General features: G+C 36.7%; 1 protein-coding gene across 1 annotated transcript in view; it reads left to right on the top strand.

Moving 5' to 3' along the window:
* LOC124775216 (solute carrier family 22 member 7-like) overlaps positions 1 to 25,122 on the top strand; it is a 145,130-nt gene that overhangs the window by 98,611 nt on the left and 21,397 nt on the right. The window contains exon 7 of the mRNA XM_047250058.1: positions 89 to 303. Coding sequence (XP_047106014.1) covers positions 89 to 303 — 215 coding nt within the window. The remainder of the gene's footprint in view (positions 1 to 88; positions 304 to 25,122) is intronic.

Below are 25,122 nucleotides of genomic sequence, written 5' to 3'. Positions count from 1 at the left end.
GAAAACAGTTTGCTTCTTAGAACAAGACTCTTAATTTAAATTATTGGTGACAGTGCAAAGCTGAATGTGTGCCAAAAATATGTCACAGGATGGTGTTCGAGCTGGCATACTACAGCCTGCTACTAAATGTGACTAACTTGGAGGGTAACCCATTCATGAATTTCGCATGGCAGTCACTGGCAGAGTTCCCTGGATATGTAGCAGGTCGTTGGGTGGCTGACCACATGGGTCGTCGCTGGTCACAGGTGGGCGTCTCAGTTATTGCTGCCTTTGCCCTCTTCATTGCTGCTGCATTTGCTGCAGGTAAGCTGTTCTACTTTTTCCCAACATATACATTCTGTTAATAGTGAAACCATCAGAATCAGTCATTTATAAAGAGATTCCTTCTAACAACTTTTTTACAGCACTCATTGAACAAAAATTGATGAAAGGTTTGAGAATGCTAATCATAAACCTTTACTGCATTTGTGATACATATGGTCACCAAAAACACACTTCTTACCAAATCAGTCCTTCCACATCTATAGTCTAAATATCAATAATAATATCTTGACCATTACAGCTGTGAGTTATTTTCATATTTTCTTCTTTTATTTCATTCAAATTCACAATAATTTGCTTCCATGTATGACTATGCAATGTATGAATGTGCTATCAATCATTTGTAGTGAAAGATAAAACACTCATTTTTATGCAAATATTCATTTATTTAATTATTTACCCATCTAGTTCTGTAGGGCCAAATTGAGGAGTAAATATCCAAGGTCATTGAATGTGTCATACATGAAATTACAACATAGAAGTAATAACCGATAAAACAAAAAGTTTAGGAACCCAGAAAAGGTCAGGCCATAAGTTTAAGTAAACACAATCAACAATATAATGTAGGAATCAGCTTAATTTTTCAAGTAACTTCTCAACAGAGTAGAAGGAGTGACCCAAGAGGAAACTCTTCAGTTTCAATTTGAAAGCATATGGAAGAAATGACAGTAAGGAATGTATATATTGAGAGGCCAATGTCAGAATACCCAGACTAGTGAACGGGTCGACAAGAGGTTTGTGAACTTACACCACTTATAGCCTGAATTGCCTGTTTCTGAGCCAAAAATATCCTTTGAGAATGGGAAGAGCTACCCCAAATTATAATGCCATATGACATAAGCAAATGACAATAAGCAAAGTAGACTAATTTTTGTGTCGAACAATCACTAACTTCAGATACCGTTTGAATGGTAAAAATGGCAGCAATACGTCTTTGAACAAAACGCTGAATTCGAGCTTTCCATGACAGCTTACTACCTAATTGGACACCTAGAAATTTGAACTGTTCAGTTTCAATAATCATATGCCCATTCTGCAAAATTAAAATGTTGGGTTTTGTTGAGTTGTGTGTTAGAAACTGTAAAAACTGAGTCATACTGTGGTTTAGCATTAGTTTATTTTCTACAAACCATGAACTTATGCATGAAGTGCACTATTTGAAACAGATAAAATGCTGTACACAACATTCTTTACTACCAAGCTGGTGTCATCAGCAAACAGAAGCATTTTAGAATTACCTGTAATACTAAAGAACATATAATTTATATAAATGAGGAACAGGAGTGACCCCCAACACTGATCTCTGGGGCATCCCCCATTTGACTGTGCTCCATTCAGACACCATATCATGCCATTCTCAGCACTGTTAATAATGACCTTTTGCTGTCTGTTGTTAAAATAAGAGGTGAACCAATTGTGAGCTGCTCCCCTTATTCCATAATTGTCCAACTTCTAGAGCAATATTTAGTGTCAACACAAGCAAATGCATTAGTTCAATCAAAAAATATGCCTAGCATTCAAAACCTTTTCTTTAATCCATCCAGTACCTCAAAGAGAATAGAGAATCACACCTTTTCAGTTGATAAACAATTTCTAAAGCCAAAATGTACATCTTATAACAAATTATGTGATATAAAATGATTGATTATCCATACTAATACAGCCTTTTAAATCACTTTAACAAACGCTGGTGGCATAGGAATAGGTCTAAAATTGTCTACACTACCCCTTTCTCCCTTTCTATAAAGCAGCTTTACTACTGAGGACTTCAATCATTCAGGAAACTGACCATTCTTAGAGGAAAAATTACAAATATGGCTAAGTACAGGGCTAACATGTGCAGCACAGTACCTTAATATTCTGCTAAGCACTTGCATCATATCCATGAAAGTCCTTAGTCTTCAGTAATTTAATTATTGACTCAATCTCCCCCTTGTCAGTATCACAGAGGAGTATTTCAGACACCAATCTCAGAAAACCATTTTCCAAGAGAGTTATATGGTTCCCTGTAGAAGCTAAGTTTTTATTTAATTCACCAGTAAAGCTCAGAAAACGATTGTTAAGTACTGTACGTATATCTGACTTATAAGTAACAGAAATATTTTTACTACGAACTGACTTTATAACATTTTAAGCACCTTACAATACTATTTGTAATAGACTACTGTAGCTTGATTGTGACTGCTTCTAACATTTATTTATGATTCCCACTTTGTTCTACATGATATCCTTACCTTATCTCAGTAGTCAGCCACACAGGCTGCCTTTTATTGCTAGTACCTCATTTAGAATGTTCAAGTGGAAAGCAGCTCTCAAAGATCACAAGGAATGTGTTAAAGAAAGCATTATAATATTTGCCTTCTGTGTTATCAGCTGTATAAACATCCTGCCACTCTTGTTCCTTAATAAAGTTTAAAAAACTCTCTATTGCCAGTGGATTAGCTTTCCTAAATAGTTTGTGATTATATGTGACATTTGTTTGAGTACAAAAGCATTTTAGTGCTAAAATTTGTGCATAATGGTCTGAAAGGCCATTCACCCTTTCATCAACAGAGTGCCCATAAAGTAATGAAGAATGAATAAAAAATATTGTCTATGGTTGTGATACTGTTCCCCTGCAGCCTGGTTGGAAAAAGCACAATGTGCATCAGATCATGTGTGTTTAGGAGGTCTACCAACATCCATTTTCTTGCACAATCATGTACAAAATTAATATTGAAGTCACCCTATATAACTAATTTCTGGTGCTTCCCTTAAAGTGAACTAAGAAACCTCTCTAGCTTGAGCAGAAATGCTCTGAAGTCAGAATTAGGAGACCTATAAACAACAGCTATTAGAAAATTAGTTTCACAAATTCAACTGCCAATGCACAACATTCAAATACCTGTTCAGTGCAGTGCCATGATACAGCATTGGACACAATAGAATACCACTTTTTTGTACATGGCCACTCCCCCACTCTGCAAAGAACTCCTTGAAAAATAGCCAGCTAATCTGTATCCAGGAAAACGAAGCCTCTAAATTGTCAAATTATTTAAGTGGTGCTCTGATATACCAGTAATGTCAGAGTCAACATCTATAAGCAGTTCACTAACTTTATCTCTAACACTGTTAATATTTTGATGAAATATGCTAATTCCTTTTCTACTTGGATACTTGACCTCCTCTGAAGGTGATTCATTTGTTAGGATGACTTCCTTTAAGCAGGTATACCTATCAGCCAACTTCAATCTAAAAAAAGGTGCAGCTCTGACACCAACCATTACAGGAATTTTTCCATGAGTGATCCCACCACCAACTAACACACTGTCACCTGTACGCTTTGCCAGCCTCCCCTCCCCATTTGTATTGAGGTGCACACCATGCCTAGTGAAACCCAATCTATTGACAGACTCAGTTGGCACCACTGCAATGTGAGCCATGCCCTCTGCCATCAGTGACTTCTCCAGCCCCATGTTAACACACCTAACATCAGCATTAAGATGCAACCGACCATGACACTGAAACAGTTGCAAGATGTGCACATTAGTGCCACCATTTTGAATAGCTATCTTTACCAGGTCACCACCTATATCATATTCCCCATCCCTATCAAGATCATTCCCTGTTCCACCCACAATCGCTACCTGATCCTCTTTCATAAAATCATTACAAAACTCCCCTATTGACAACAAAATATTCAGGGTGAATGTAAAGTTATCACTACTTCATGATATCAAAGTAGTGCTGACACATTGGAAAGCAGTACGACTTCATAGTTGAAAATGAATCTGGTGATTAGCACTGCTGATACTGTTTAATAAGAAAATCTGGTTTGAAATGATATACGTGAGCTCCTAATCTAAGGGCTGAAGATGGACCCATACACAGTACTACAACAAAAGACTAGAAGGACTGAAGGACTGAAGGACAAAGTGCCAGGCTCAGGCTTGGAGCAGACATTACTTAAGAAATAACCACTCTCAGAAAATATAACCAAACGACAGAATTCCTTAATGGATCATTCCAGTATTATCATACTGTATTTGTGCATATGAAGGAACATACACTGAAAGAAAGATGTTTGTTGTATTATGAATTACACCAAGTACATGTTAAGTATGATATGTACTGGTAGTAGTAGTAAATTTGCTCATAGAACTGTCCTGCTAAGGAAAACAAACAACTCACCATTTCCACATGACTGTAGTATCTGCAAATAACGTTTAACCAGGGCTTGTAGCAATATTTTTCTTCTTCTTTTATTTGTGGTCATTTCAGGGACAAATTTATTTCTTCTGATTTTTATCAGGGTAGGATATTTTCTTATTCTGACATTTTGCAAACTTCTGCACTCTTCTGTTCACCATGTCATTGACCTAGGTCTAATTCTGTCCTATAAACCAGTGACAGCCTGATTGTTATTTAAAAGTATCACTGTTGTAAATCTCTGTTTCCTGTCTTGCCACTTCTTCCAAATCACTTTATACCTCTCGGACATAGTGCATTTTGGTTTTCTTTTTCACAATAAATTGCATTGTCTAATGTGTCAACCTCCACAGGTTCTTTGTAAGGATGTATTCAAAGAACAAATAGTCCTCCTTTTCCTGGTGTATCCTATATCTCTATCTGGGTACACAGTTCTTGGTTTCCTTGTCTTCTATCCTGATCATCTCTTGTTCTTCAATAACTCAATATCTTCCTCAGAATCTCCCATTTCACAAGTTCTAGCCTCTTAAGCAATCCTGTTCTTACAAGGATCAGCCTCTGTGCTGCATAAAGGGCTTCAGGGATGATCATTGTCTGATAATGTCTCAATTTTTGCATTGATTGAAAGATTATTCTTATTGTAGATGTTCATAGCTAGTTTTTATGTTAAATTCATCTTGTTTATTTATGCTCCCACAGCTTTTTTTGTCAGACCAATTTCTGTCCATTCTGTTAGATATTTAAATCTTTCTACCTTCTGTATTTCACCTTTTATTGTCACCCATTAAGGAGTTGTTCTTGATTTTGTAAGATACTTTGTCTTCTCAATAGAGATCTGTAGACCTGCTAATGATCCTGAAAATATCATATAACTGTTTGTAAATACCAGTCATCTGTATTCTTTTTTTCTTACATCCCAGCCATATTTCACCCACTTCTTTCATTTATCATCATCATTCACCACATCACTTTATTGACAGCACAGTTAAAGAGCAAGGGGGATAGTCCACCCCCATGTCTGATGCCAGTTTTGAAATTGTAGGACTCCAAAGATTTTCTCTGAAGTTGATGTTTGATATTGTGTTCATTGGAGTTTCCATCTAAACCCATCTTCTCTTGTATTTACAACAGTGCTGATCTACCTACTAAATCAGAGGCTTTCTTAAAGTCATAAATACTGACATGAAGTTCTTCCTTCTCTGTTTTTGGACATGTGTTTATTGTTTTCAGATTCAAAATTTGTTTTGGACATGATCTGTCCTTTTCTGAAGTTTCTTGATACTTAACTATTTGTGAATAGACTTGCTTTTCCTCTCCATTCAGTGAAGCTTTTGAGAATATTTTGTAGGTCACTGGTATTAAAGATAACCACTTGTAGTTCCAAGGCTCCCACTTATCACCTTTTCTATTGATAGGATGAATTAATGGTGGTGTCCACCTTCCTGGAAGGTGCTCTTTTTCTCTAATTTTATCTGTAATATTTGTTAGATTGATACTCAATTTCTTATTACCATGCTTCAAGAGTTCTGCAGTAATCCCATCTTCCCCAGGAGCTTTATTATTCAAGATACTTATGATGGTCTTAACTTTGTATTTGTATTTGTATTTGTATTTATTTATTTATCCTGTGGATCACATATTGTACAAAGTACAAATGATATAGGACAAGTCATTTTTCTTAACAAATATCATTTAAAAAAATGTACACAAAATTGTTCATTGATGAATATAGTAACTTCACATACAGAGAATACAAACAATTTACATGGGGAACTAAGAAACATGTAGGCAATGTAGTGCTACTTTAAATCTACACAAATAATCACTGAGATTACAGAATAGTGAAAATGTCAACTGGAAACACAGCAGAAGGACAATGTCATTTAAAAACTACATTAAACATGAAATTAACATTGAGATTTCACAGACAATTAAGTTTTAATACTAATAGAATGTGTACTTGTACATTCAAAAGCGAGTTGAAAAATTTTGGGAAGTGAAACTGAAACATAGTTGTGTATATTAGAAATTAGGTTATTATTTTGCCTATAGAATGTTTTACCCTAATCACAGTATTTTACAAAGGAACTTTATAATTTTTCATTTCCAGGAATTCTTATACTGAACAGAAACAGTGCTTTGTCAGAAATGCCTTTAGTTTATTTTTAAATATTGGATCTGGAGCAGTTGGTGGTTCTAGGTTTTAATTTGGTTCTTTCTGACTGCAGCTGAATATCTCAGATGGTACTTCACAGTTTAAGAGCTCTTCAAAATACTTGAGTAATATCAGACCATTTTCCATGTTACTTCTTTGTTGTTAGAACTGAGATTTGTTAATTTTGAAAATGTTATGAACAGGATAGATTGCTACTCACCATATAGTGGAGATGCTGAACTGCAGACAGGCGCGAGCGGAAAACACTTGTTGGCACTGACTGACTGCCACGCTTAGAGTGTTCTCATAGCCAACTTCCCACCTGCACACAGAAACTGGTGGTGCGGTAGATACTTTTCCATTATTCCACACTCATACTTAAAATATCAGTTGTTTGAGACAGAGGAAAGACAAGTGTTTCTAGAATTTACTCTGAAATTCTTGAAGCACTACCTATCCCTCCCCTCAGCCTGAACACGCAATATTTTATACATAATCAATATGTACCTTAATATCATACAGCATAACAATCTACATTTTAAAAGTATTCACTTTCTACATAGATTTATATGCATACTTCTTTCATTCTGTATTACTCTTACTTGTGAATTGTGAGGACTCTGACCTTGACTCCAATCATAAATTCCAGGTGTCTTGGACACTTGAATATTTCATCCTTTATTCTAAAACTCTGTGCTATTTTTTCTCCATATGTACTAGTATCATTATTTATACTCATCTGTAGCCTGGAGGAACTTTGGGCAAAATAAAAGTGGTTTTGTTTTCTGACACACCTAAAACCTAATAATGCTAGTGGTTTATAGAATCCAAACTTACCAGAATAATTCCTATCAAATTTTGTAACTTCTGTCATGATACTGTCCTTTTTCCCTTTCCCTTTAAATTCCTATTCTACTATGGTACAGGTCAATCCCCCTCTTGGTGCCCCTGTCCGCATAGTATAGGTCAGCCTTCCTTCGGTCCACCTATCTGCCTTTTATATTAATAAATAATGAGTGCATCCCCCTTATCCTTCCTGAGTAGGCCTCATGATTCATTGCCCTAGTATACATCTTTATGTACACTATCATTAAATATTCTCTGGTCAAACTGAAAATATACTTTACTTCATACACTAGAGTCCTCCTTTACTTATCACTTCTACATTTCCAGCATATACTTCATGCCTACATACATTATTCATTACATAATATACTTACTTAGGTTATAAGAGTCCCACTATCCTGCAAGTCATCAGAATATTTGTTACCCTGACAATCCTTGCTAATTATCACAATCTATTCCTCTCTGGCTTATGCTCTCCTTAATTTACTCTTGCTTCCTTCTCAGGTGTACTTGATGTGTAGTTTATTTTACTTATATATCTATGTGCATATATGATACAAAATGATCATAGTCTTTACATATCTAAATATATTTCTTTACATACAGATATGCGATGTAGAACCATATGCAGTGTAGATCTGTCACCGTAAACACCAAAGTGTGCGTGTCTTTTGGGCCTCCTTCGTATGTATATCTGGTATAGACTTATGATAGTAGATGTATACAATACGATGTAGAAATGTCACCATAAACAACAATGTGTGCATGTCTCATGGCCTTCCCCCCTACCACCCTTGCCAGTTCTTACATCAATTCAATCTGTCCTTTTATTGTTTCCATCTTTGTGTTCCGTTGTGTGTATGTGCAAATGTGTCTGTGTATCCTGATTCTTCAGCCTGCTTATATGAAATAAGTTGTATGTTATTGGAAACCATGGAAACTAAGAAGGACTTCAGCAATAGAAGTGGTTGAATATGGAAAAAGGGAAAGATAGATAGGTACTCAAATGAGAAGTAAGAAAGCAAAAAGTGGAAATGGTTGCTAAGATTGAAGAAGTGAAAGAAAATAGCCCCAAAGACAGGAAACCCTTCCCACCTCCCTTCCCCAGGATCCCTACCTTGTCGGTACATGAGTGAAAAGCTGGAGAATGTATGGTGTTAAATTGTCTCATATAGAATGGACATTCTCACCTTCACCCTTGAGGTCCCTGAAGAAAATCTTAGCAACACCCATGGAATGGCAAATGGTGAAGACTCAGCCATACTTGTCTGCGAGGGTCGTTTGAAAGGTGTGGTGTGTGTTTACTGTTAGTTACGCCTGTACCTACACTACCCATTTCTTTCAAAATCGATACAAACCCTCTCATCTACATTATATCTCATAAAATGTAAAAAATGTAGTCTGTATTAAGTATAAAATCATGTATCATATTATCACAGTCATTTAATTATTCATATAATGTCATATCTTCTGTTAATCTAATATCCTTCGCAGTTTTTTAGGACCTCTACACCCAGGTTTGCACAGAGAAACTGAAATAACCAAGGACAACACCATAAAATTTCCTAGTGGACACAACTCCTTACTCTCTAATCACTGAAGACAACTTCTTCCAAATATTTAGCAGGTACAATCCTCTAACAACGGAGGACGACTTCTTCCAAATACTTAGAGGACACAATTCTCAAACAACCAAGGACGACTCAGTCACATACCAAGAGCAATTTTGGGTGACGTTATCACAATTCCACACTGGTATGTTTCTCTATTAACCGTAAGCGGTGGATCCAACGGTCGTCACTCCACCTGTTAACACAGAATGTTAACGTCCCTCAGAGATATACAATTTAATGCTCTTAACATTGTATTTCCCATTTTCTGATCCAGTTGTTGGATCTACCAAAAATAATGTCTTGGGATATATTACCGTTTCTACTCAGTAAGGTCCCTCATATTTTTGGAAAAATTTGTGCATTTTGTTCTTTAGTGCTGAACTTAGAAGATGCTGTTTTATTAGAACCAGGTCATCCTTGTATTGAGGTTCAATAGCTTGGTCATTATGTTTACTTACTCATTGTTGTGCCCTTTCAACCAAATTCTTAGAAACTATTGCTTGATTCAGTTTGTAATCAACAGAAGGTTGTTCTGGCCAAGTAAAATATTTAATAAGAGGTTCTCCCACAAAGGGTTTGCCTATTACTTCCAAAACTGTTAATCCCATCGATAAATGTGGCAATTCATTTAAAATAAGCTCAAAGTCTTTAACTTTCGTTGCCCATGACGTATGTCTTTCATGGCAGTAGGTGCAGCATAATTTCCCAATTTCTTTCATAACCCTTTCACACAGATTGGAAGACAGATTATTGTTGGAGATTAACAGTTGACAAACATCTTCCCATGCTAAAATTCGTTAAATTCATTACTAACAAACTGTGGCCCATTGTCTGTAAGAAATCATATTGGTTTGCCTACTTCGAGAAAGTACTGTAGCGGACAGTGAATCACGAGTGGTGTATTTGCTTTCTTAATAGGATACAACTTAACATACTTCGACCAACACACTATGAGAACAAAAATGTATGATACTCCTCCCTTCCCTTTTGGAATTGGTCCAAACAAATCCGCTGCTGTAAGATCATGTAAGGCCTTAGGAATGATTGGATACATTTTGTATTTAACATGAGTGTTACTCTCTTTTACCCTCTGACAAATTTCACAAGTCCTAATTAAAGATACTACCTGATGTCCTAATTTCTTAAAATAATAGATCTTATTCATATGAGCAATACATTTCTTTAATCCGAAGTGTCCACATCCAGCATGAACATACAACACAATCTCGTTCTCCATCACCTTCAGGACGCATAAATGCCAATGCTGTGATGTTATATTGTCCCTCCAAAACAAATTATTCCCTGTAACCTTCCATTTCTCTGCTTGATGAGGAAGTAAAGACTTCCTAACACACACAGCAAATATTTCTGTAAAGTAGTGATCATGATGGATATTGTTGGTTATTCTTTGAGCCATTTCTTGTACCCTGTTGTGTGAATATTCAGTTGTCATAAAATTAATTGCAAAAATTACACCGGGTCCTTCTGTACATTTTAATTCTGTCATATCTAAAGGTATCTTAGCCAATTCATCAGGTACAATATTCTCAGAACCTTTTACATACTGTATTTTAATGTCATATTCCTGTAGGAACAACATCTACCACATTAATCTACTATGTAATAACCAACTACTCATTAAAAAAGATAGAGCTTGGTGATCTGTATATACATGGATTTCTGACCCCATACTAGTGTTTGGAATTTTTGGATACTCCATACTATTGCTAATAGTTCCTTTTCTGTGGCTGTGTAGTTAAATTCATGTTTGCTAAGACTCTGTCTAGCAAAAGCTATAGATCTGTGATTTGTACTTTTCAGACCTGACTCTCCTTGGAAAAGTTCTGCTGCTGTACCATAGTCGGATGCATCTGTTGAAATTTTAAATGTCTCGCCCATAACTGGATGTTGTAATATGGGTGATTCTACTAGTGCTCTTTTTACATTTTCAAATGCATCATTGGCCTCTTGGTCCCAAATCCATGGTATTCCCTTTCTTAATAACCGTAAAAGTCTTGGGTCATTCAGCTCTTGACTTCATACACATCATCTATAGTATCTGGCCATTCCAATAAATCCCTTCAATTATCTTATGTTTCTAGGGCCTTTATACATTTCGGATCTGGTCTAACTCCCTGCACTCCTACAATATTCACTAAAAATTTAAGCTCTTGTCTCGCAAAGTGCAATTTTGACAATTTTACTGTAATACTTTTTTCTTTAAACCTTTTCAGTCTTTTATTCAAGGTCAGGCAATGCTTTTCCCAAGTAGATGAGATTACGAGTATATGATCTACATATATTATTAAATCCTTTAACAATTCTCTTCCTAACACCTCATCCAGTGCATGTATAAACACAGATACTGAAATATTGAATCCGAACAGTAACACATTAAAATGATACGATTTCCCATCAAATAGAAATGCTGCATATATCTTTGATTCAGGATGTAATCTACTTTGCCTATATCCAGCAGTCAGGTCTATCGTGCTAAAATACTTTGCTTTCTCAAATTTGGACAATAATTCATTGATGTTAATTGGTCGGTCTCATTCTGTCCCTATATGATTATTCAAAGTACACGCGTCTAGCACTAAATGCACATCTCCTGTAGCATTTTTTACTACTACCAAGGCGTTATTCATTATGCTAGAGCTACGTTCTATTACATTATTGTCAATCATCTTGCCAATTTCTTCCTTAACTGCTTCTTTCAGACGTACCGGTATTCAATATGGCTTACAGAAAAATGGAGTACTATCTTTCATTTTAAATTTACATATATAATTGCTAACACTACCAGGAAGATCAGAAAATACTTCTTCATATTCCATTGGAATTTTATATAAATCTAGTTTTTGTTCACTGCTTAATATTGGCGATTCATTTACTTTGCTCTGTGTGTCAGTTCAATGTGACACATAACTTACCTTTTCAATCTCTGGTGACAATTGTGCTGTCGCTGTTAATCATAAACATTGATTCTCAGTTGTTTGTTTACCAATATAGCTGTCTGTTGCAAACAGTACACAAAAGACTCTCCTCGAAATTCAATATGACATTAAATTCTGATAGCCAATCTAGGCCAAACAACACATCCATACTGATATTTTCTACTACTAACACTGTCTGTTGAAATGGGATATTCCCAATATTGCAGTTCTCCTGGGTCTCATGTTTAACAATTTTGCTCTTCGTTCCAGTAATACCAACTATGTACACTCCTGTTACTGGTAATAGTGGTGAGTGATATTTAGTTCATAATGTGCTAAAGAAAGTGTTAGAAATAAGTGACACTTCAGTCCCGGAATCTATAAATGTGTTAACGTCTAAATCCTCCACTTTTCCTATTATTATTGGTTGAGGGTTAATGGTAGTTAAGCTCGGTTCTTCCAGTAACAACCATTTTTTGGTTGGTATTTTATGCATGAAATTAACATACTTATTCTGAACCAGGCCTCCTAATGTATTTCTATGGCCTGGGCCCCAGCCCTGGATCCAGACTGCACTAAATTTTCTTCATTATTGGTAATCACTGGTTGGTTACCGAAATGGGGTATTATGTTACCGCTTTGTACTCTATTACTGCTTGGTACAAATTCTTGCAATGTCAATTGGCCTATATTCGAAGGTAGATGCTTCTTTAGGTAATTATCATTACCATTACTCATATTACATTGGTGTACTCTAGCAAAATTAGCCTCATGTTTTCTAAAATTATTACTACTATTCCTATTATAAGTCTGATTTTCATTTTGGTGCATGATCTCCTTATGGTCCTGGTTCAAGGCATTGAGTACGTCCACAAAAGACAACAGTTCTTCTATGATTTTCCACCCACTACACAATATACCTTTCCTGGCGTATATGGATAAATGTCCTATTAAAATTTGAACTAACCCTTCTTCTTCCATGGGCTTATCTAAGTACTTTGCACATGTTAAATGTCAGTCAAAATAGTTTCTCATCATACCCCACGTACTGTTATAATTCTTCGGGTCCCACAAATCAGATATTAAATTTTCCTGGGCACTAGCTGACCAATACTTCTCCTTAAACTTCTTCTGGAAATCTGCCCAAGACAAAAAGTTCTCGATGTTGACTGTACCCCACTCGGTGGCTTCTCCTAAAAGGTACCCTACTACAAACTCAAAGTTTTTTGAATCTTCCCAGGTCTTCAGTAAGGCTTGGTTAAACAGTTTCAGAAAGTGAGTAGGATGTGCTTCCCTGCCTGGCTTAAACTTTGGAAATTGCCAGGATAGTCCAGAATTTGCCCTTCATTGTAGGTCGGTCATTACTTCACTGGTCAATACCATGTTAGGAGAAGTCATCTTTCTGTCTATATTACCCTGGATGAGTTTGAATTCTTTCCATGAACTATCTATGCCTCTCTTAGTATCATTAAGTTCTGAAGCTAAATTTTGAGAAACGTTGTCGGAGGTTACACTTGCGGCCACTTTTCAGTCAATTATTTCCTCTACCTGTTCCTCCAGATTACTCATATTTATTAAGTCTGAAGTGACTAATTTCTCCTTAAAGTCACGTTCCACATTATCTACTCGGGTACTAACACATGCAATTTGCGACTGGACAAGAGGTATTAATTTATCCTGTTTTTCCACATTTTCTTTTAAGGTATGCAACCTCTGTGTACAGCATCACATGTAACATTGCATACACTTTGGCTTACTTGAAATGTTTAGATGATCCTCTTCACTGGGTAGTTGGCTACATCAATTTCCACAACTTTCTTCTCCAAAGAACTAATGCTGGTAAGAGGAACTTAAACGACTCTCTCTCTCTCTCTCTCTCTCTCTCTCTCTCTCCAAAATTCTCGAAGCACTACAAGGTGTGGGCGAAGAACTGATAGACTACCAGTCTTGCAGCCGGGCCATAACGTATGTGACCCTACTCCACTGGCTGCAGAAGGTTGGTCACAGGTGGCCAAGCATGTCGCAAATAAGGAGGATGCATGTAATTGGGCCACCTGATGGTCAGCCTACACTACCTGCCACTAACCACGAACCTGGTTAGGGGAGAGCAGAGGTGCCCTCATCCCAAAGGTCACATTGGAGCAGCCTAGTACAAGGAATTATAAATGCATGCAAGGCAAAATCCATATGATTACTGGAGTGAGAGTCACACTTTTTTTCAGTTAATGCCAGGTTACAGATGTCAGTCATGATAAAAATCTGAAAAAACGAAAACCACAAGATATCTAAAAGATTTCAGAAAAAATAAGTTAGTTTGTCGCAACAACACATTACAAGACAGAAAAATAAGGTAGATGAGCTTTGTGTACATTTAGAAGATTTACGGAAGAGAGAGTTGTTCTATGCATGACTGAACATTATGTAACAACATGGACAGACAAGTTAAATATAGCTTCTTAAAGGCTAGAACAAAGGCTAGAACCATTTTCATGTCTAGTCAATAAGGAGTAAAGGGAGTAGCTACACATAATGTATGTAAAAGCTTAACACAGAATCAAAAACGGTGAAGTAAGTTTTGTATTGGTTGAAACATAGAATCACCTTCTCATGATTGTTTCAGAATAATAAACCTTTCATAGATGTAACAGTCTAGAGATTGCAATATCATAATTGATATTTTCATAGTGGAATCATTTAGCACCATACAGACCTACAACATGCCTGTACAAAACAGACAGGCTTAATAATGATACCAGGATATAATGTTTTGCAGCAGCAGTAGTAGTTGTCACCATTTGGTCCCCAGTGTTGGATAAAGGATACTTCCAGCCTTCTCCATGCATCATGATCTTCATCTATACAAAATCACACTGCTCCTGCAAGTTTTCTAATGCCCATCCACCTTCTATTGAGTGGTTGACATAGTCTTTGGTAATTTCTTGAAATACAGCCAAGAACTATGTTCATCCACTTAACAATGATTTGTCTGACTACATGTCATACCACCTCCATTTAATCTTTGTTAGTTGTAATTACGTATTTCACTCAAGTCTTTTCACCGACCCACTTGTTTGTTTCCTTGTCTCTCCTGGTAGTTCCCAATATGCATCCTCCATTACTCATTGAACAACCAGTAATTTAAGAATGCTTTTAACATTACAAGTCCACGTTTACAATATTGTACAATTTGTACATAAGACCTGGAAAAGTCAGGTGTACATTTCTACCAGTAATTTTTACGATTTATTTGTTACAATTTTATTTTTTAAATGAAAGACTGTGTAATATTACAAGAACGTAATGGACATCACATTGTACTTTAACCTGTAAAGTGGGTTGTAATTTCTTTCTACAGTACTAAGAAATGCAATGGAACATTGTGGGAGCAAAGTAGGAATAAATACAGACCTGTATGTTACATGCCTGAAGGATACATGCATGATACATATACATAATTATAAAATGTAAGTGATTTTCTACTAACAAATTAGTTAATATTTATAAACTTTTACAAAAAAAAGTCATTTGCGGTGTAAAATTTTTGTTCGGAAAGAATTTTTTCTTAATTTATACGTGAAAACTTTTGGCATTTTTGTTCTTTTCATTCTGTCTGGTAAATTACTAAACATCCATATCCCAACATGTAGGGCACTTTTATGGTAACTAGTTGTTCATGTTTCCTAGTTTTCAATGTGTTCATTTAATATTAATGAACTGTTTTTGTTTAGTAGGTCTTAATGAATGATACAGCACTATAAATGTAAACAATGGCTGTGTCGTAAGCCCAAGTCTCTTGAAATGTTATCTTCATGGTTCATTACATCACAGTTTGCATATTATATGCATTGCCTTTTTTTGTGGTTTGAAGATATCTCTGCTGCACAGTGAATTACCCCTAAGTATGATGCCATACTGCTGGAGTGAAAGTAAGAATGATATATTTATATAAGAACTAATTTGGTGGCTACTTTGCTGAGTACCCTTAGAATATAACACACAGTTGATAGCTTATTTGTGATACAATTGACATGAGTGCCCCAGTTTAAAATTTCCTTCAAGCCATACACATAGAAACTCAACATGGTTCACATTGGATAGTTCTTGGTTGTTTAGGAGCATGCCAGGTGAGAAGCTGCGGCAGGTTGGGGCTTAATTTCTCATGTCTTTTCGTTGTTGTCACTCTGCAGGCTGCAAATTAAAATTCACCTACCTCATAACGGCATCTGATCAATGTCCCTTCACTCGGCAATGTAGATACTTACAAGATGATGTAAAAGCAATGTTGGTAAAAAACATCACCTAATATCTACAAATACTGAGACCATGCAACTCTAGTTATGAAAGAAAGTTCTGTAGAAATACTGTCATCCTTTATCAGGCAATAAGAAAATGGATTGGCTTCTGGAAAATAATGTCCAAAATTTCCACATAATAAAGTTTATTTTGTCCTTGATAGCAAAAGAAAATGTACTATTCAGTCCACATTTGAACTATTGGTTGTTTCCTTCCAGCTGATGATTCATACACACATTTCACATGCACAGCAGCCAGAAATCTGTCCAAACCTGACCCAAATTAAACAACGTTTTCACAGTCATATATTTCACAACTAATATGGATTATTACATTCGGTCCTTCTTGTGGATTCCTAAAAAAGAAGCTGCTTGCCAAAAATGCTCAGTAGTTGAATACTGAAACATGCCACCCAGATTCTTTAAAGGCCAACATTTCACATGCAAATATCTGTCCAACAGATTTAGTCAAAACCTCTGATATTTCGCCAAGCAGTCCTCAACAACAACTGCTATCAACTTAGCTCACCAGTAACTCAAACACTAAGTAATTCTTCATATTACACATTATTTCTACTGGCACTAGTAACGTGATCATCCGTGTTCAATGCTAGCAAGCGACCTCCTTCTTCCAGCCTCACTCCCAGTATAACTACCAGGTAATGAGCGGGAACCCTCTCAATTCTGATTGGCTGGCCATACTGACTGCCAATCAGAATACTCGCTTGTGATCATACTTGCGCCAAAACTGGTCTGCACCAATCCTTATACACAGACACATTTGCATCAATCTGACATACAAATATTATAATAATGTTTAATAAACGAAAATGAAAAGACAAAAATTCTGGAAATGTTCTTTAGATACAGATTTTACTCCAGCTGACTTTCAGGCTGCTCTGTTACGACAGCAATCACACCTAGACATGCATCATCAGCAAAGTGGGTAAATCCCCTAGGATCATTTTCTCACGACAGGCTTGTGTAACTCTTGCACATTACTTAAGACGGTATATAATGCAATATTGAAATTTGACGAATGTCCCACATACACACTCTCATTTACTCACAGGCTCACATAACACATAATAAAATAAATATTGATTTTAATAGTACTTTCTGAAGTTACTCTATATTTCATACTACGAAGATTGTAAGGTATTTGAAATTTTTAAATTAAATTTTAGTTAAATAATTCTATACCCTGATAATTCAGTTGATTATTTTAACTGATAACCAAAAACAAGTCATAAATTTTCCCAGGTGAATTTCCTTTCTTAAGTGCAGTTTTTCTAACTTTAAAGTAAATTTTTCTATCTCTGAAAATATGTCCACTAGATAGCTGAGATTTTCACACCACCTTTCTATTAATAACAAAGTGCAGTATACAAATTTTGAAAGCAATCACACAAAAACTACTATCCTTTATTTAGATTCTTATAGGTGGTGAATGCACGCATTCAGTAAGAGACAATGAGTAGCTTTCCCATGGCAGGCAGTGACAGATGCACATGTGTCTCTCAGGTAGGCTGCTAGATGACAGCCCCCAAAGTTACATACAGCAGGCTATCCTAAAGCAAACGTTCTCTCGGAACAACTTGCAATGCTACAAGGCTAAAACCAATGTGAGTTGTTTTTTCATATACTTAGAATGAGATTGTTCTCACTGAACAATTCACTCAGTGATGACATAAGTGGTTTAATCTTTTGGTCGCGGTCACCTTTGTCTGTATCTGTTACCAGAGTACCTGTGTCATCAGCAAATAGTTTTGTGTGCCCTAAAGCAAACTTTGTGTTTATGTCATCAATATACTGTATAACAGAAACAGTACCAACACCAGGACTGAGCCTTGTGGTACACCATGTCTAACAGTCACTACCTCAGAGGAGTGCACAGCACACTGATGAAAATTAGTATTCTTTTTTCAAATTTGATTTCAACTTCTTTGTCCGCTGTTTGATAGATGTGACTCTAACCATTGAGTTGCAGTTCCTCTTACAGCTTCATTAGCTAACTTTCTGAAGAGTATGTATTGTGTGGCCAGTAACATGAACAGCTTTAGACAGATTTAAAAAAAGCACATAGTAATTTCTTTACTATCTCATGATTTAAGATTGTGTTGAGGTGCTCATATACAGCTGTGGCTGTTGTTTTTGCCTTTCTAAATTCATGCTGATGCTGCAGTATTAAAGATAATCTGTTAACAAAACTTTCTAGTCAGGTGTAAAACAATTTCTCAAACATTTTTGAAAATGTGCTGAGTTGTGCTACAGGTTTGTAATTAGCTACATCATTTTCAGGTCCTTTTCTGTGGAATGGGTTAACTTAAGCAACCTAATGTTGTTAGGGAAAAATCAGTTACTAAAGGACGCATCAATTATGTGAGTTAGTGGTTCTACAATGTATTCCCCATATTTCTTTAAAATTAAATCTGGTATATTGTTACTGCCCCTGGAGTATATACTCTGTAGTGCTTTTTATAGCTGTGAGCACTTCAGTGTCAGAAGCTTTGTGTGGAATCATTGATGCTTTTATGGCTTCCACATTTGTTGGATGTTGAGTACTGGCTCTATGGCAGTTCATCATCATCAGGTTTCCAACTATTTTGCTAAAATAGTCATTAAAAGCATTTACTATTTTTTCTGGTCCTGATGTCAACTCATCATTTAGATTTAGAATTTTTTTGTAGCATGTTGCATGTTTGTTTCATTTTTCACAACTTTCCAAAAGTCTTTCATTTTATTGTTAGATTATTTTATTACTTTATGATTACAGAATTTTTTGCTTGTTTAATTACTTTTTTGTTGGCGGCACAGTAAACTTACAGTATGTTCTAAGCTTATCATCAACTTCCTAGTTTTTCATGTGGTTCTTCAGGTAGTGCTTCTTTGGGCCAGAGATTTTTATCCCTATTGTCACCCATGAATTTGTACATTTATTTCCAATTATCCTTGACTTCAATGGAAATTCAGTAAGCAGATATTGGAAAAATGTTTTATGAAAGGAATTAAACATACTCTCAACATACTTGTCTTCTCTCTCTAACCAGTTCTCAGTGCTTAAAAGATGATTAAAAAGCCCTATATTTTCATCATTCAATTGCCTTTGTCTTGCAGTTTTTACAGGACATTGCATTTTGCTGTTTAAACTCAGTGTTAGCATCTGGACTTCATGGTCACTGTAATTTTGTTAATGATTTCAGCTGAGTAGTGCTGCTTATCTACATTTATGAAAATCTGATCAAGAGCCAATTTTGAAATTTTTGTCATCCAGTTACCCTCAACTGCTCTAAAATCAATATTTGTCAACTGTTTCTATAACTTCATTGTTAATTTTAATATTTTCTTCTTATACATCATTTTAGTGTATAATTGACTTCCAAATCACTTTCAAACTCATTTCTTTCAAGCCTACTTTCAACCTTGCATTAGTAAATTCATCCATTAGGTTAATGTTACCAGCACCAGAGGCACACATACTATGTCACTGGAAAAATGTAGGTCCTTAAGGTACATCCCATTGCCAAATTCTTTTTCCCAAATTAACAACATAAAAGGTGGCAAAGGAATAACCAGAGAAGAAAAGCAAAATTGTAGAAGTACGTATGACTAAAAGAAATTCTGGTTCCCCATACAATAAAATTAATGAAAAAAGAAGAAGAAGAAGAAGAAGCACTATATGAACACCAAGAGCTCAAACAGCACAACAGCATTAAGCAAAGAATAGGATTTAATGAACGTACAGAATAACTATACAAAAGAATTAAAGTTGCAGACATTAAAGAGTGGTAACAAGATTAGAAAAACCTGTTTCTAGAGCACTGATTACACCGGTGACGGGATACTGTAAATTAGGAGTCTGCAGGTTTATGTCAATACAAGTAAAATGGTTTTGTCATGCACTCTGTCTAAAGATGACATAGACTGCAGATTTAGATACATTCCTGCATCCTTCTGCGGTGCCTGAAGATGGTAGCCATTTGACTCAGAAATGAAACTCCATGTAAATTTGAAATCAATTAAGACAGTCAATGGGGAAAATAAAGAAAAAGTGAGGAATATAATATTTATTTTTCTCCATGAACTCTATCAGCCGACATTCCCAATACCTTCCATCACCATCGAAGCTACAATATACTGTCTATCTTCATAAAACAGTGTCTGTCTCTGCACAGTACCTAATACTTTTGACTACAGAGAGTCAACAACACGCAACAGTTGCTGTGATGAGTTTTTGGATCTAAAGATGGCCTAAGGGCTGAAACCTATCATTGAAAACAAATAAATTTGTGTTCTGGACTGAATTATTCAGGCAATTAGAATACACAGATCACTGTGGTGTCCCGAAAGCATGGTGCCATCTTACAGTACTCTGACCAGGTGTACTTTGACACACCATTTTGTTTGCAGTGTTGGTTGGTGAGTGGCCAATCTAAATTTGTTCTGCATAAAGTGAGCCTTGAGGGTACTACCAGAGGTACTGTGCCATGGAGAGTTCAATGTGTATCAAGACTGCAGACACATACCAGCAAATAACAAAAAATTAGGTAGCTATCTTTACGTTTTCAAGTTGATGATTAAATCATTGTGACTTCTCCTTGTATTGATAAACTAAAGTATTACCTACACTACATCTCATTCCCAGTTACTACCCATATATCATAGTACCTAAATATCTATGTTTCTGAAGCAGCTGAACAGTTTTAGCAGTATACACTTCTTCTGTACTCGTTTCTTCCAAGAGAGAAAATATGTGTTTCTCAAAATCCCATAGGTATGTCACGTCCCATGGTGGACCTACCCTGGTCTGATTCCCATCCTCAGATTACATTCCTTTACAATAGAACTTGTTTTCATCTAAAAGAGGGCTCTGAGCACTATGGGACTGAACTGCTGAGGTCATCAGGCCCCTAGAACTTAGAACTACTTAAACCTAACTAAGCTAAGGACATCACACACATCCATGCCCGAGGCAGGATTCGAACCTGCGACTGTAGCAGTCGCGCGACTCCAGGCTGTAGCACCTAGAACCGCTCGGCCACCCCGGCCGGCCATCTAAAAGACCTTTAGAGGAGACACTCGTGTGATTTGGAAATAGCATTGCCATCCTGATTACAGATGAAACAGATATCCAGCAACTATCCACTATCCGCCCTAATTTTACTATCTGGCCAGGTACTTGTTAGAAGGTCAATATTTCACAGGTACTGGACTTTCAATAAACTATGAAAAATTCATAAAATCAGCTTATTTAATTTATGTGTAAAATATTCTAAATACAAAGAAGAACACAAAACCTCCAAATCAAAACATTGTTTTCTATACATTTTAACAAAAAAATAAAGTAGTACTTGTACTGAACTAGAAGCAAATTATGGTGAATAGACACCAATTTCTCTTCTTTAAGAGGTAATAAGCAATTTCACTCACCTCCATAAACAAGACCAGCTTCATAATTCTTCAAGATAAATTCTGCTGCAAGGTGCTGAAAGAAAAGGCCTAGCAAACATTGCCAAATGCCAAGTACAGTACTAGGATTGCAACTGTGAACAAATCAAACCATCTTCAGGTGATAGCAAATTTCCCTCGCAATCACATTTCTTGATCATTGCACACGCTATTACTATATTCATTTGACATCTTAGCACAATAACAAAAGTGCTTTGAGCTCCGTGAGTCACTGTCGACTCAGTCTCCTCTCCTCTTAACAGACATTGGAGATGAACTGCTGCTGGAAATTTCCAATAGCATCTTCTGTCAAACTTTTTCAGTTTCAACAATCCCCAGATAGTCTATCTTGAAACCCAGGTCTCAGAAGATTGCAATCAAGTAATCTAGATCATTTAATAAGCTGAGATGACTTTCTAATGCAGCTTTCAACAAGGATCTGATGTCTGGTAGGCCAGGGGTCCTTTCTGCCTTCTCGTCCTTATCTAAAAACTTATTCAGTGTCACAATGTGTGGTATTACTTCAGATATGCAAGAGAGATCAGAACTTATTTTTGTACTTTCTTCAAAGGGCTTTGGAAATTTAACACACTTCTCCATCAAAAATGACTGATGTGATATCAAATAAGTAAGTGTATTATGATCAGACACATACAACAACAAAGCTGGTATCTTAAACCAGCTGATGCTCCAGCAACTTTAGCTCCTTTTGAGTCACCAACAGTTTTTCTTGAGTTAAGCTCGAATTATTCAAGTGTGTTGCCAGAACCCTTCCAGTAGCAATCATTTCTGGCACTTCAGGCTGGACTCAGTTACAGCCTTCTGTAGCGAATGGATAAAACAGCTAGCAAAATTATATTCAGCCACTTGAAAATCTTCCACCATGTTAGTGCCACCGTTGTGAATGAGTACACGTATGTGGACTTGCTTGACTTGACTTAGCTCCTGTCATTCCATCTGGAACATAGGGCCATAAAGAAATTCCTCCACCTGATATGTCTCTTCACTTCACTCCTGGTTTTCCCTTCCTCTGCAGCTTCTCTCTCGATCGTCCTTTTCCAGGTCTGTTTGGGACGAGCATGTTTTCTAAATCCTTGAGGGTTCCAGTCTGACGCCACCCTTTCAACAGCTCCATCTGGTTTACTCAATGTATGCCCAATCTAGATCCATTTTCTTTCCTTGATTTGTATATTGATTGGTTGCTGATTTGGTTCCCTCCTAAGATCTTCATTTGACATTATATCTGGCCATCTCACATTTAAAATATGTTGGAGACAGCAGTTGATAAAACCTTGGAGTTGGTTTTTGATGTGGTTAGTCACCTTCCAAGTTTCGCAACCATACAACACAACAGTCTTCACATTACTATTGAAAAGTCGGAGTTTGGTCTTCTTTGAGATGTTCCTATTTCTCCAAACAGGGTACAGTTGTAAAAATGCACCATTTGCTTTGCGGATGCGACTACAGACATCCTCCTCAGCGCCTCCTGTAGTCATGACTATACTTCCGAGATAAAGGAAAAATTGGACCTGTTCTATGTCCTCTCCATTAATGGCCAGCCTATTCATTATAGTTGAATTTATCCACATTTCTTTCATTTTGCGAACATTTATCTTGAGGCCTGCAACTTCTGTCTCTCGCTGTAACCTTGCCAGTTTCTCTTCAATGTCTTGATATCATTGTGCCATTAAGCACATGTCGTCTGCAAAATCTAGATCTTCAAGTCTATCTCGCATTCCCCATTGCACCCCTCTCTTCCATCCCCTACCACTCCCTTCATCACATGGTCCAACACCAAAAGAAATAGTGTTGGTGAAAGAATACACCCTTGTCGTACTCCCAAATTAACTTGGAAAGGCTCTGTTAGTTCTCCATTATGTAGTCCTTGGCATTTAGAGTCTTCATACATTTCCTTGATGTTGTTAGTAATCTTTGTTGGAATGCCATATTTTGCAAGTGTATCCCACATGACTCTTCGATTGACAGAGTTGAAAGCCTTTTCAAAGTCAATGAAGATAAGGTAGAGGATGTGTTGCCACTCTGCACTTTGTTCCAGAATAATTCTGAGAGTATTGAAAGGTCCACGCAGCTTCGATGTTTTCTAAAACCCAGCTGCTCTCTCCTCAGTGGTGCTTCCACAAAATCCTCAATGTGGTTTAAAATTATCCTCGAAGGTACCTTACTCGGTACTGACAATAGAATAATACCCCACCAGTTGTTGCAGTTAGTAACATCTCCTTTTTTGGGTATTTTCATGATAATATCTCGTTTCCAATCTGTTGGCAGTTTCTACTCTCTCCATATCTTCTCTAAGAGGATGTACAATAACTCGACAGTGGTGTCCATTTCTGTTTTCAGCAACCCAGATGTTATATTATCTGGTCCTGGTGCCTTCCTATTCTTGATCTGCTTCAGCACTATCCAAATTTCTGCTTTCATGGGTGCATTTCCACCAATCCTGGGACTAGGATCATTGTATTCCGTTTGTTCTTGTGCTTCTACCTCACAGCCGAGGTCTCTATTTAGAACTTTGTTAAAGTGTTCCTTCCACCCATCTGATTGTTCTTCATGTGTAGTTAGTATCTCCCCTTTCTTATTCCTCACTGGCCGGTTCGTCCAGAAGCTTTTCTTTGAGAGCATCTTAGTGATATCATATAGTTCTCTCACATCTCCCCTCTGCACTGCCTGTTCTGCTCTATCAGCCAGTTGGTCTATCCATCTTCTGTGGTCCCTTCTCACACTCCTTTTCACTTCCTTAACTGCTGCTCTATAATCAGCTTGTGCCTGTGCTTTTTGTTGCATGGTCCTGTGCTTGTTTACTCTTCCCTTGTCCTCCTTTCTATGGGTGATCTTCCTCCAGGTATGTTTGGACATCCAATCTCTCCACAGGTGATTTTTAAAGCCATGTTGTCTCTCACTCGCTTGCACAAAAGTATTCTGAACTTCTGTTCACATTTCCTCAATGTCTTTATCCTTAGTCATTTCCAGTTCCAGCACCTGGAATCTATTCTCAAATTCCAGCTGGAACCCCTCAGCTATCTGTGGATCTTTAAGTTTACCTACATCAAATCTTCTATTCCTTGGCTCAAATTTCTTTCTGGAAGCCACAATCTTCATTTGGAAACTGGCAGTAACATGATAGTGGTCGCTACTTGCGTCTGCTCCTCTTCTGTTCTGCACATCTTCCAGGTTCCTCCTGAACTACCTGGACACTGTGATGTGGTCAATTTGCTTTTCTGTAACATGATCTGGGAATACCAATGTTATCTTACGACATCTCCGATGAGGAAACAAGTTCCCTCTTATTACAAGGTCATGGCTTG

This window comes from Schistocerca piceifrons, chromosome 1 (assembly GCF_021461385.2).
Source record: "Schistocerca piceifrons isolate TAMUIC-IGC-003096 chromosome 1, iqSchPice1.1, whole genome shotgun sequence".
Taxonomy (NCBI): Eukaryota; Metazoa; Arthropoda; class Insecta; order Orthoptera; family Acrididae; genus Schistocerca; species Schistocerca piceifrons.
This window is presented reverse-complemented; position numbering and strand designations above follow the sequence as displayed.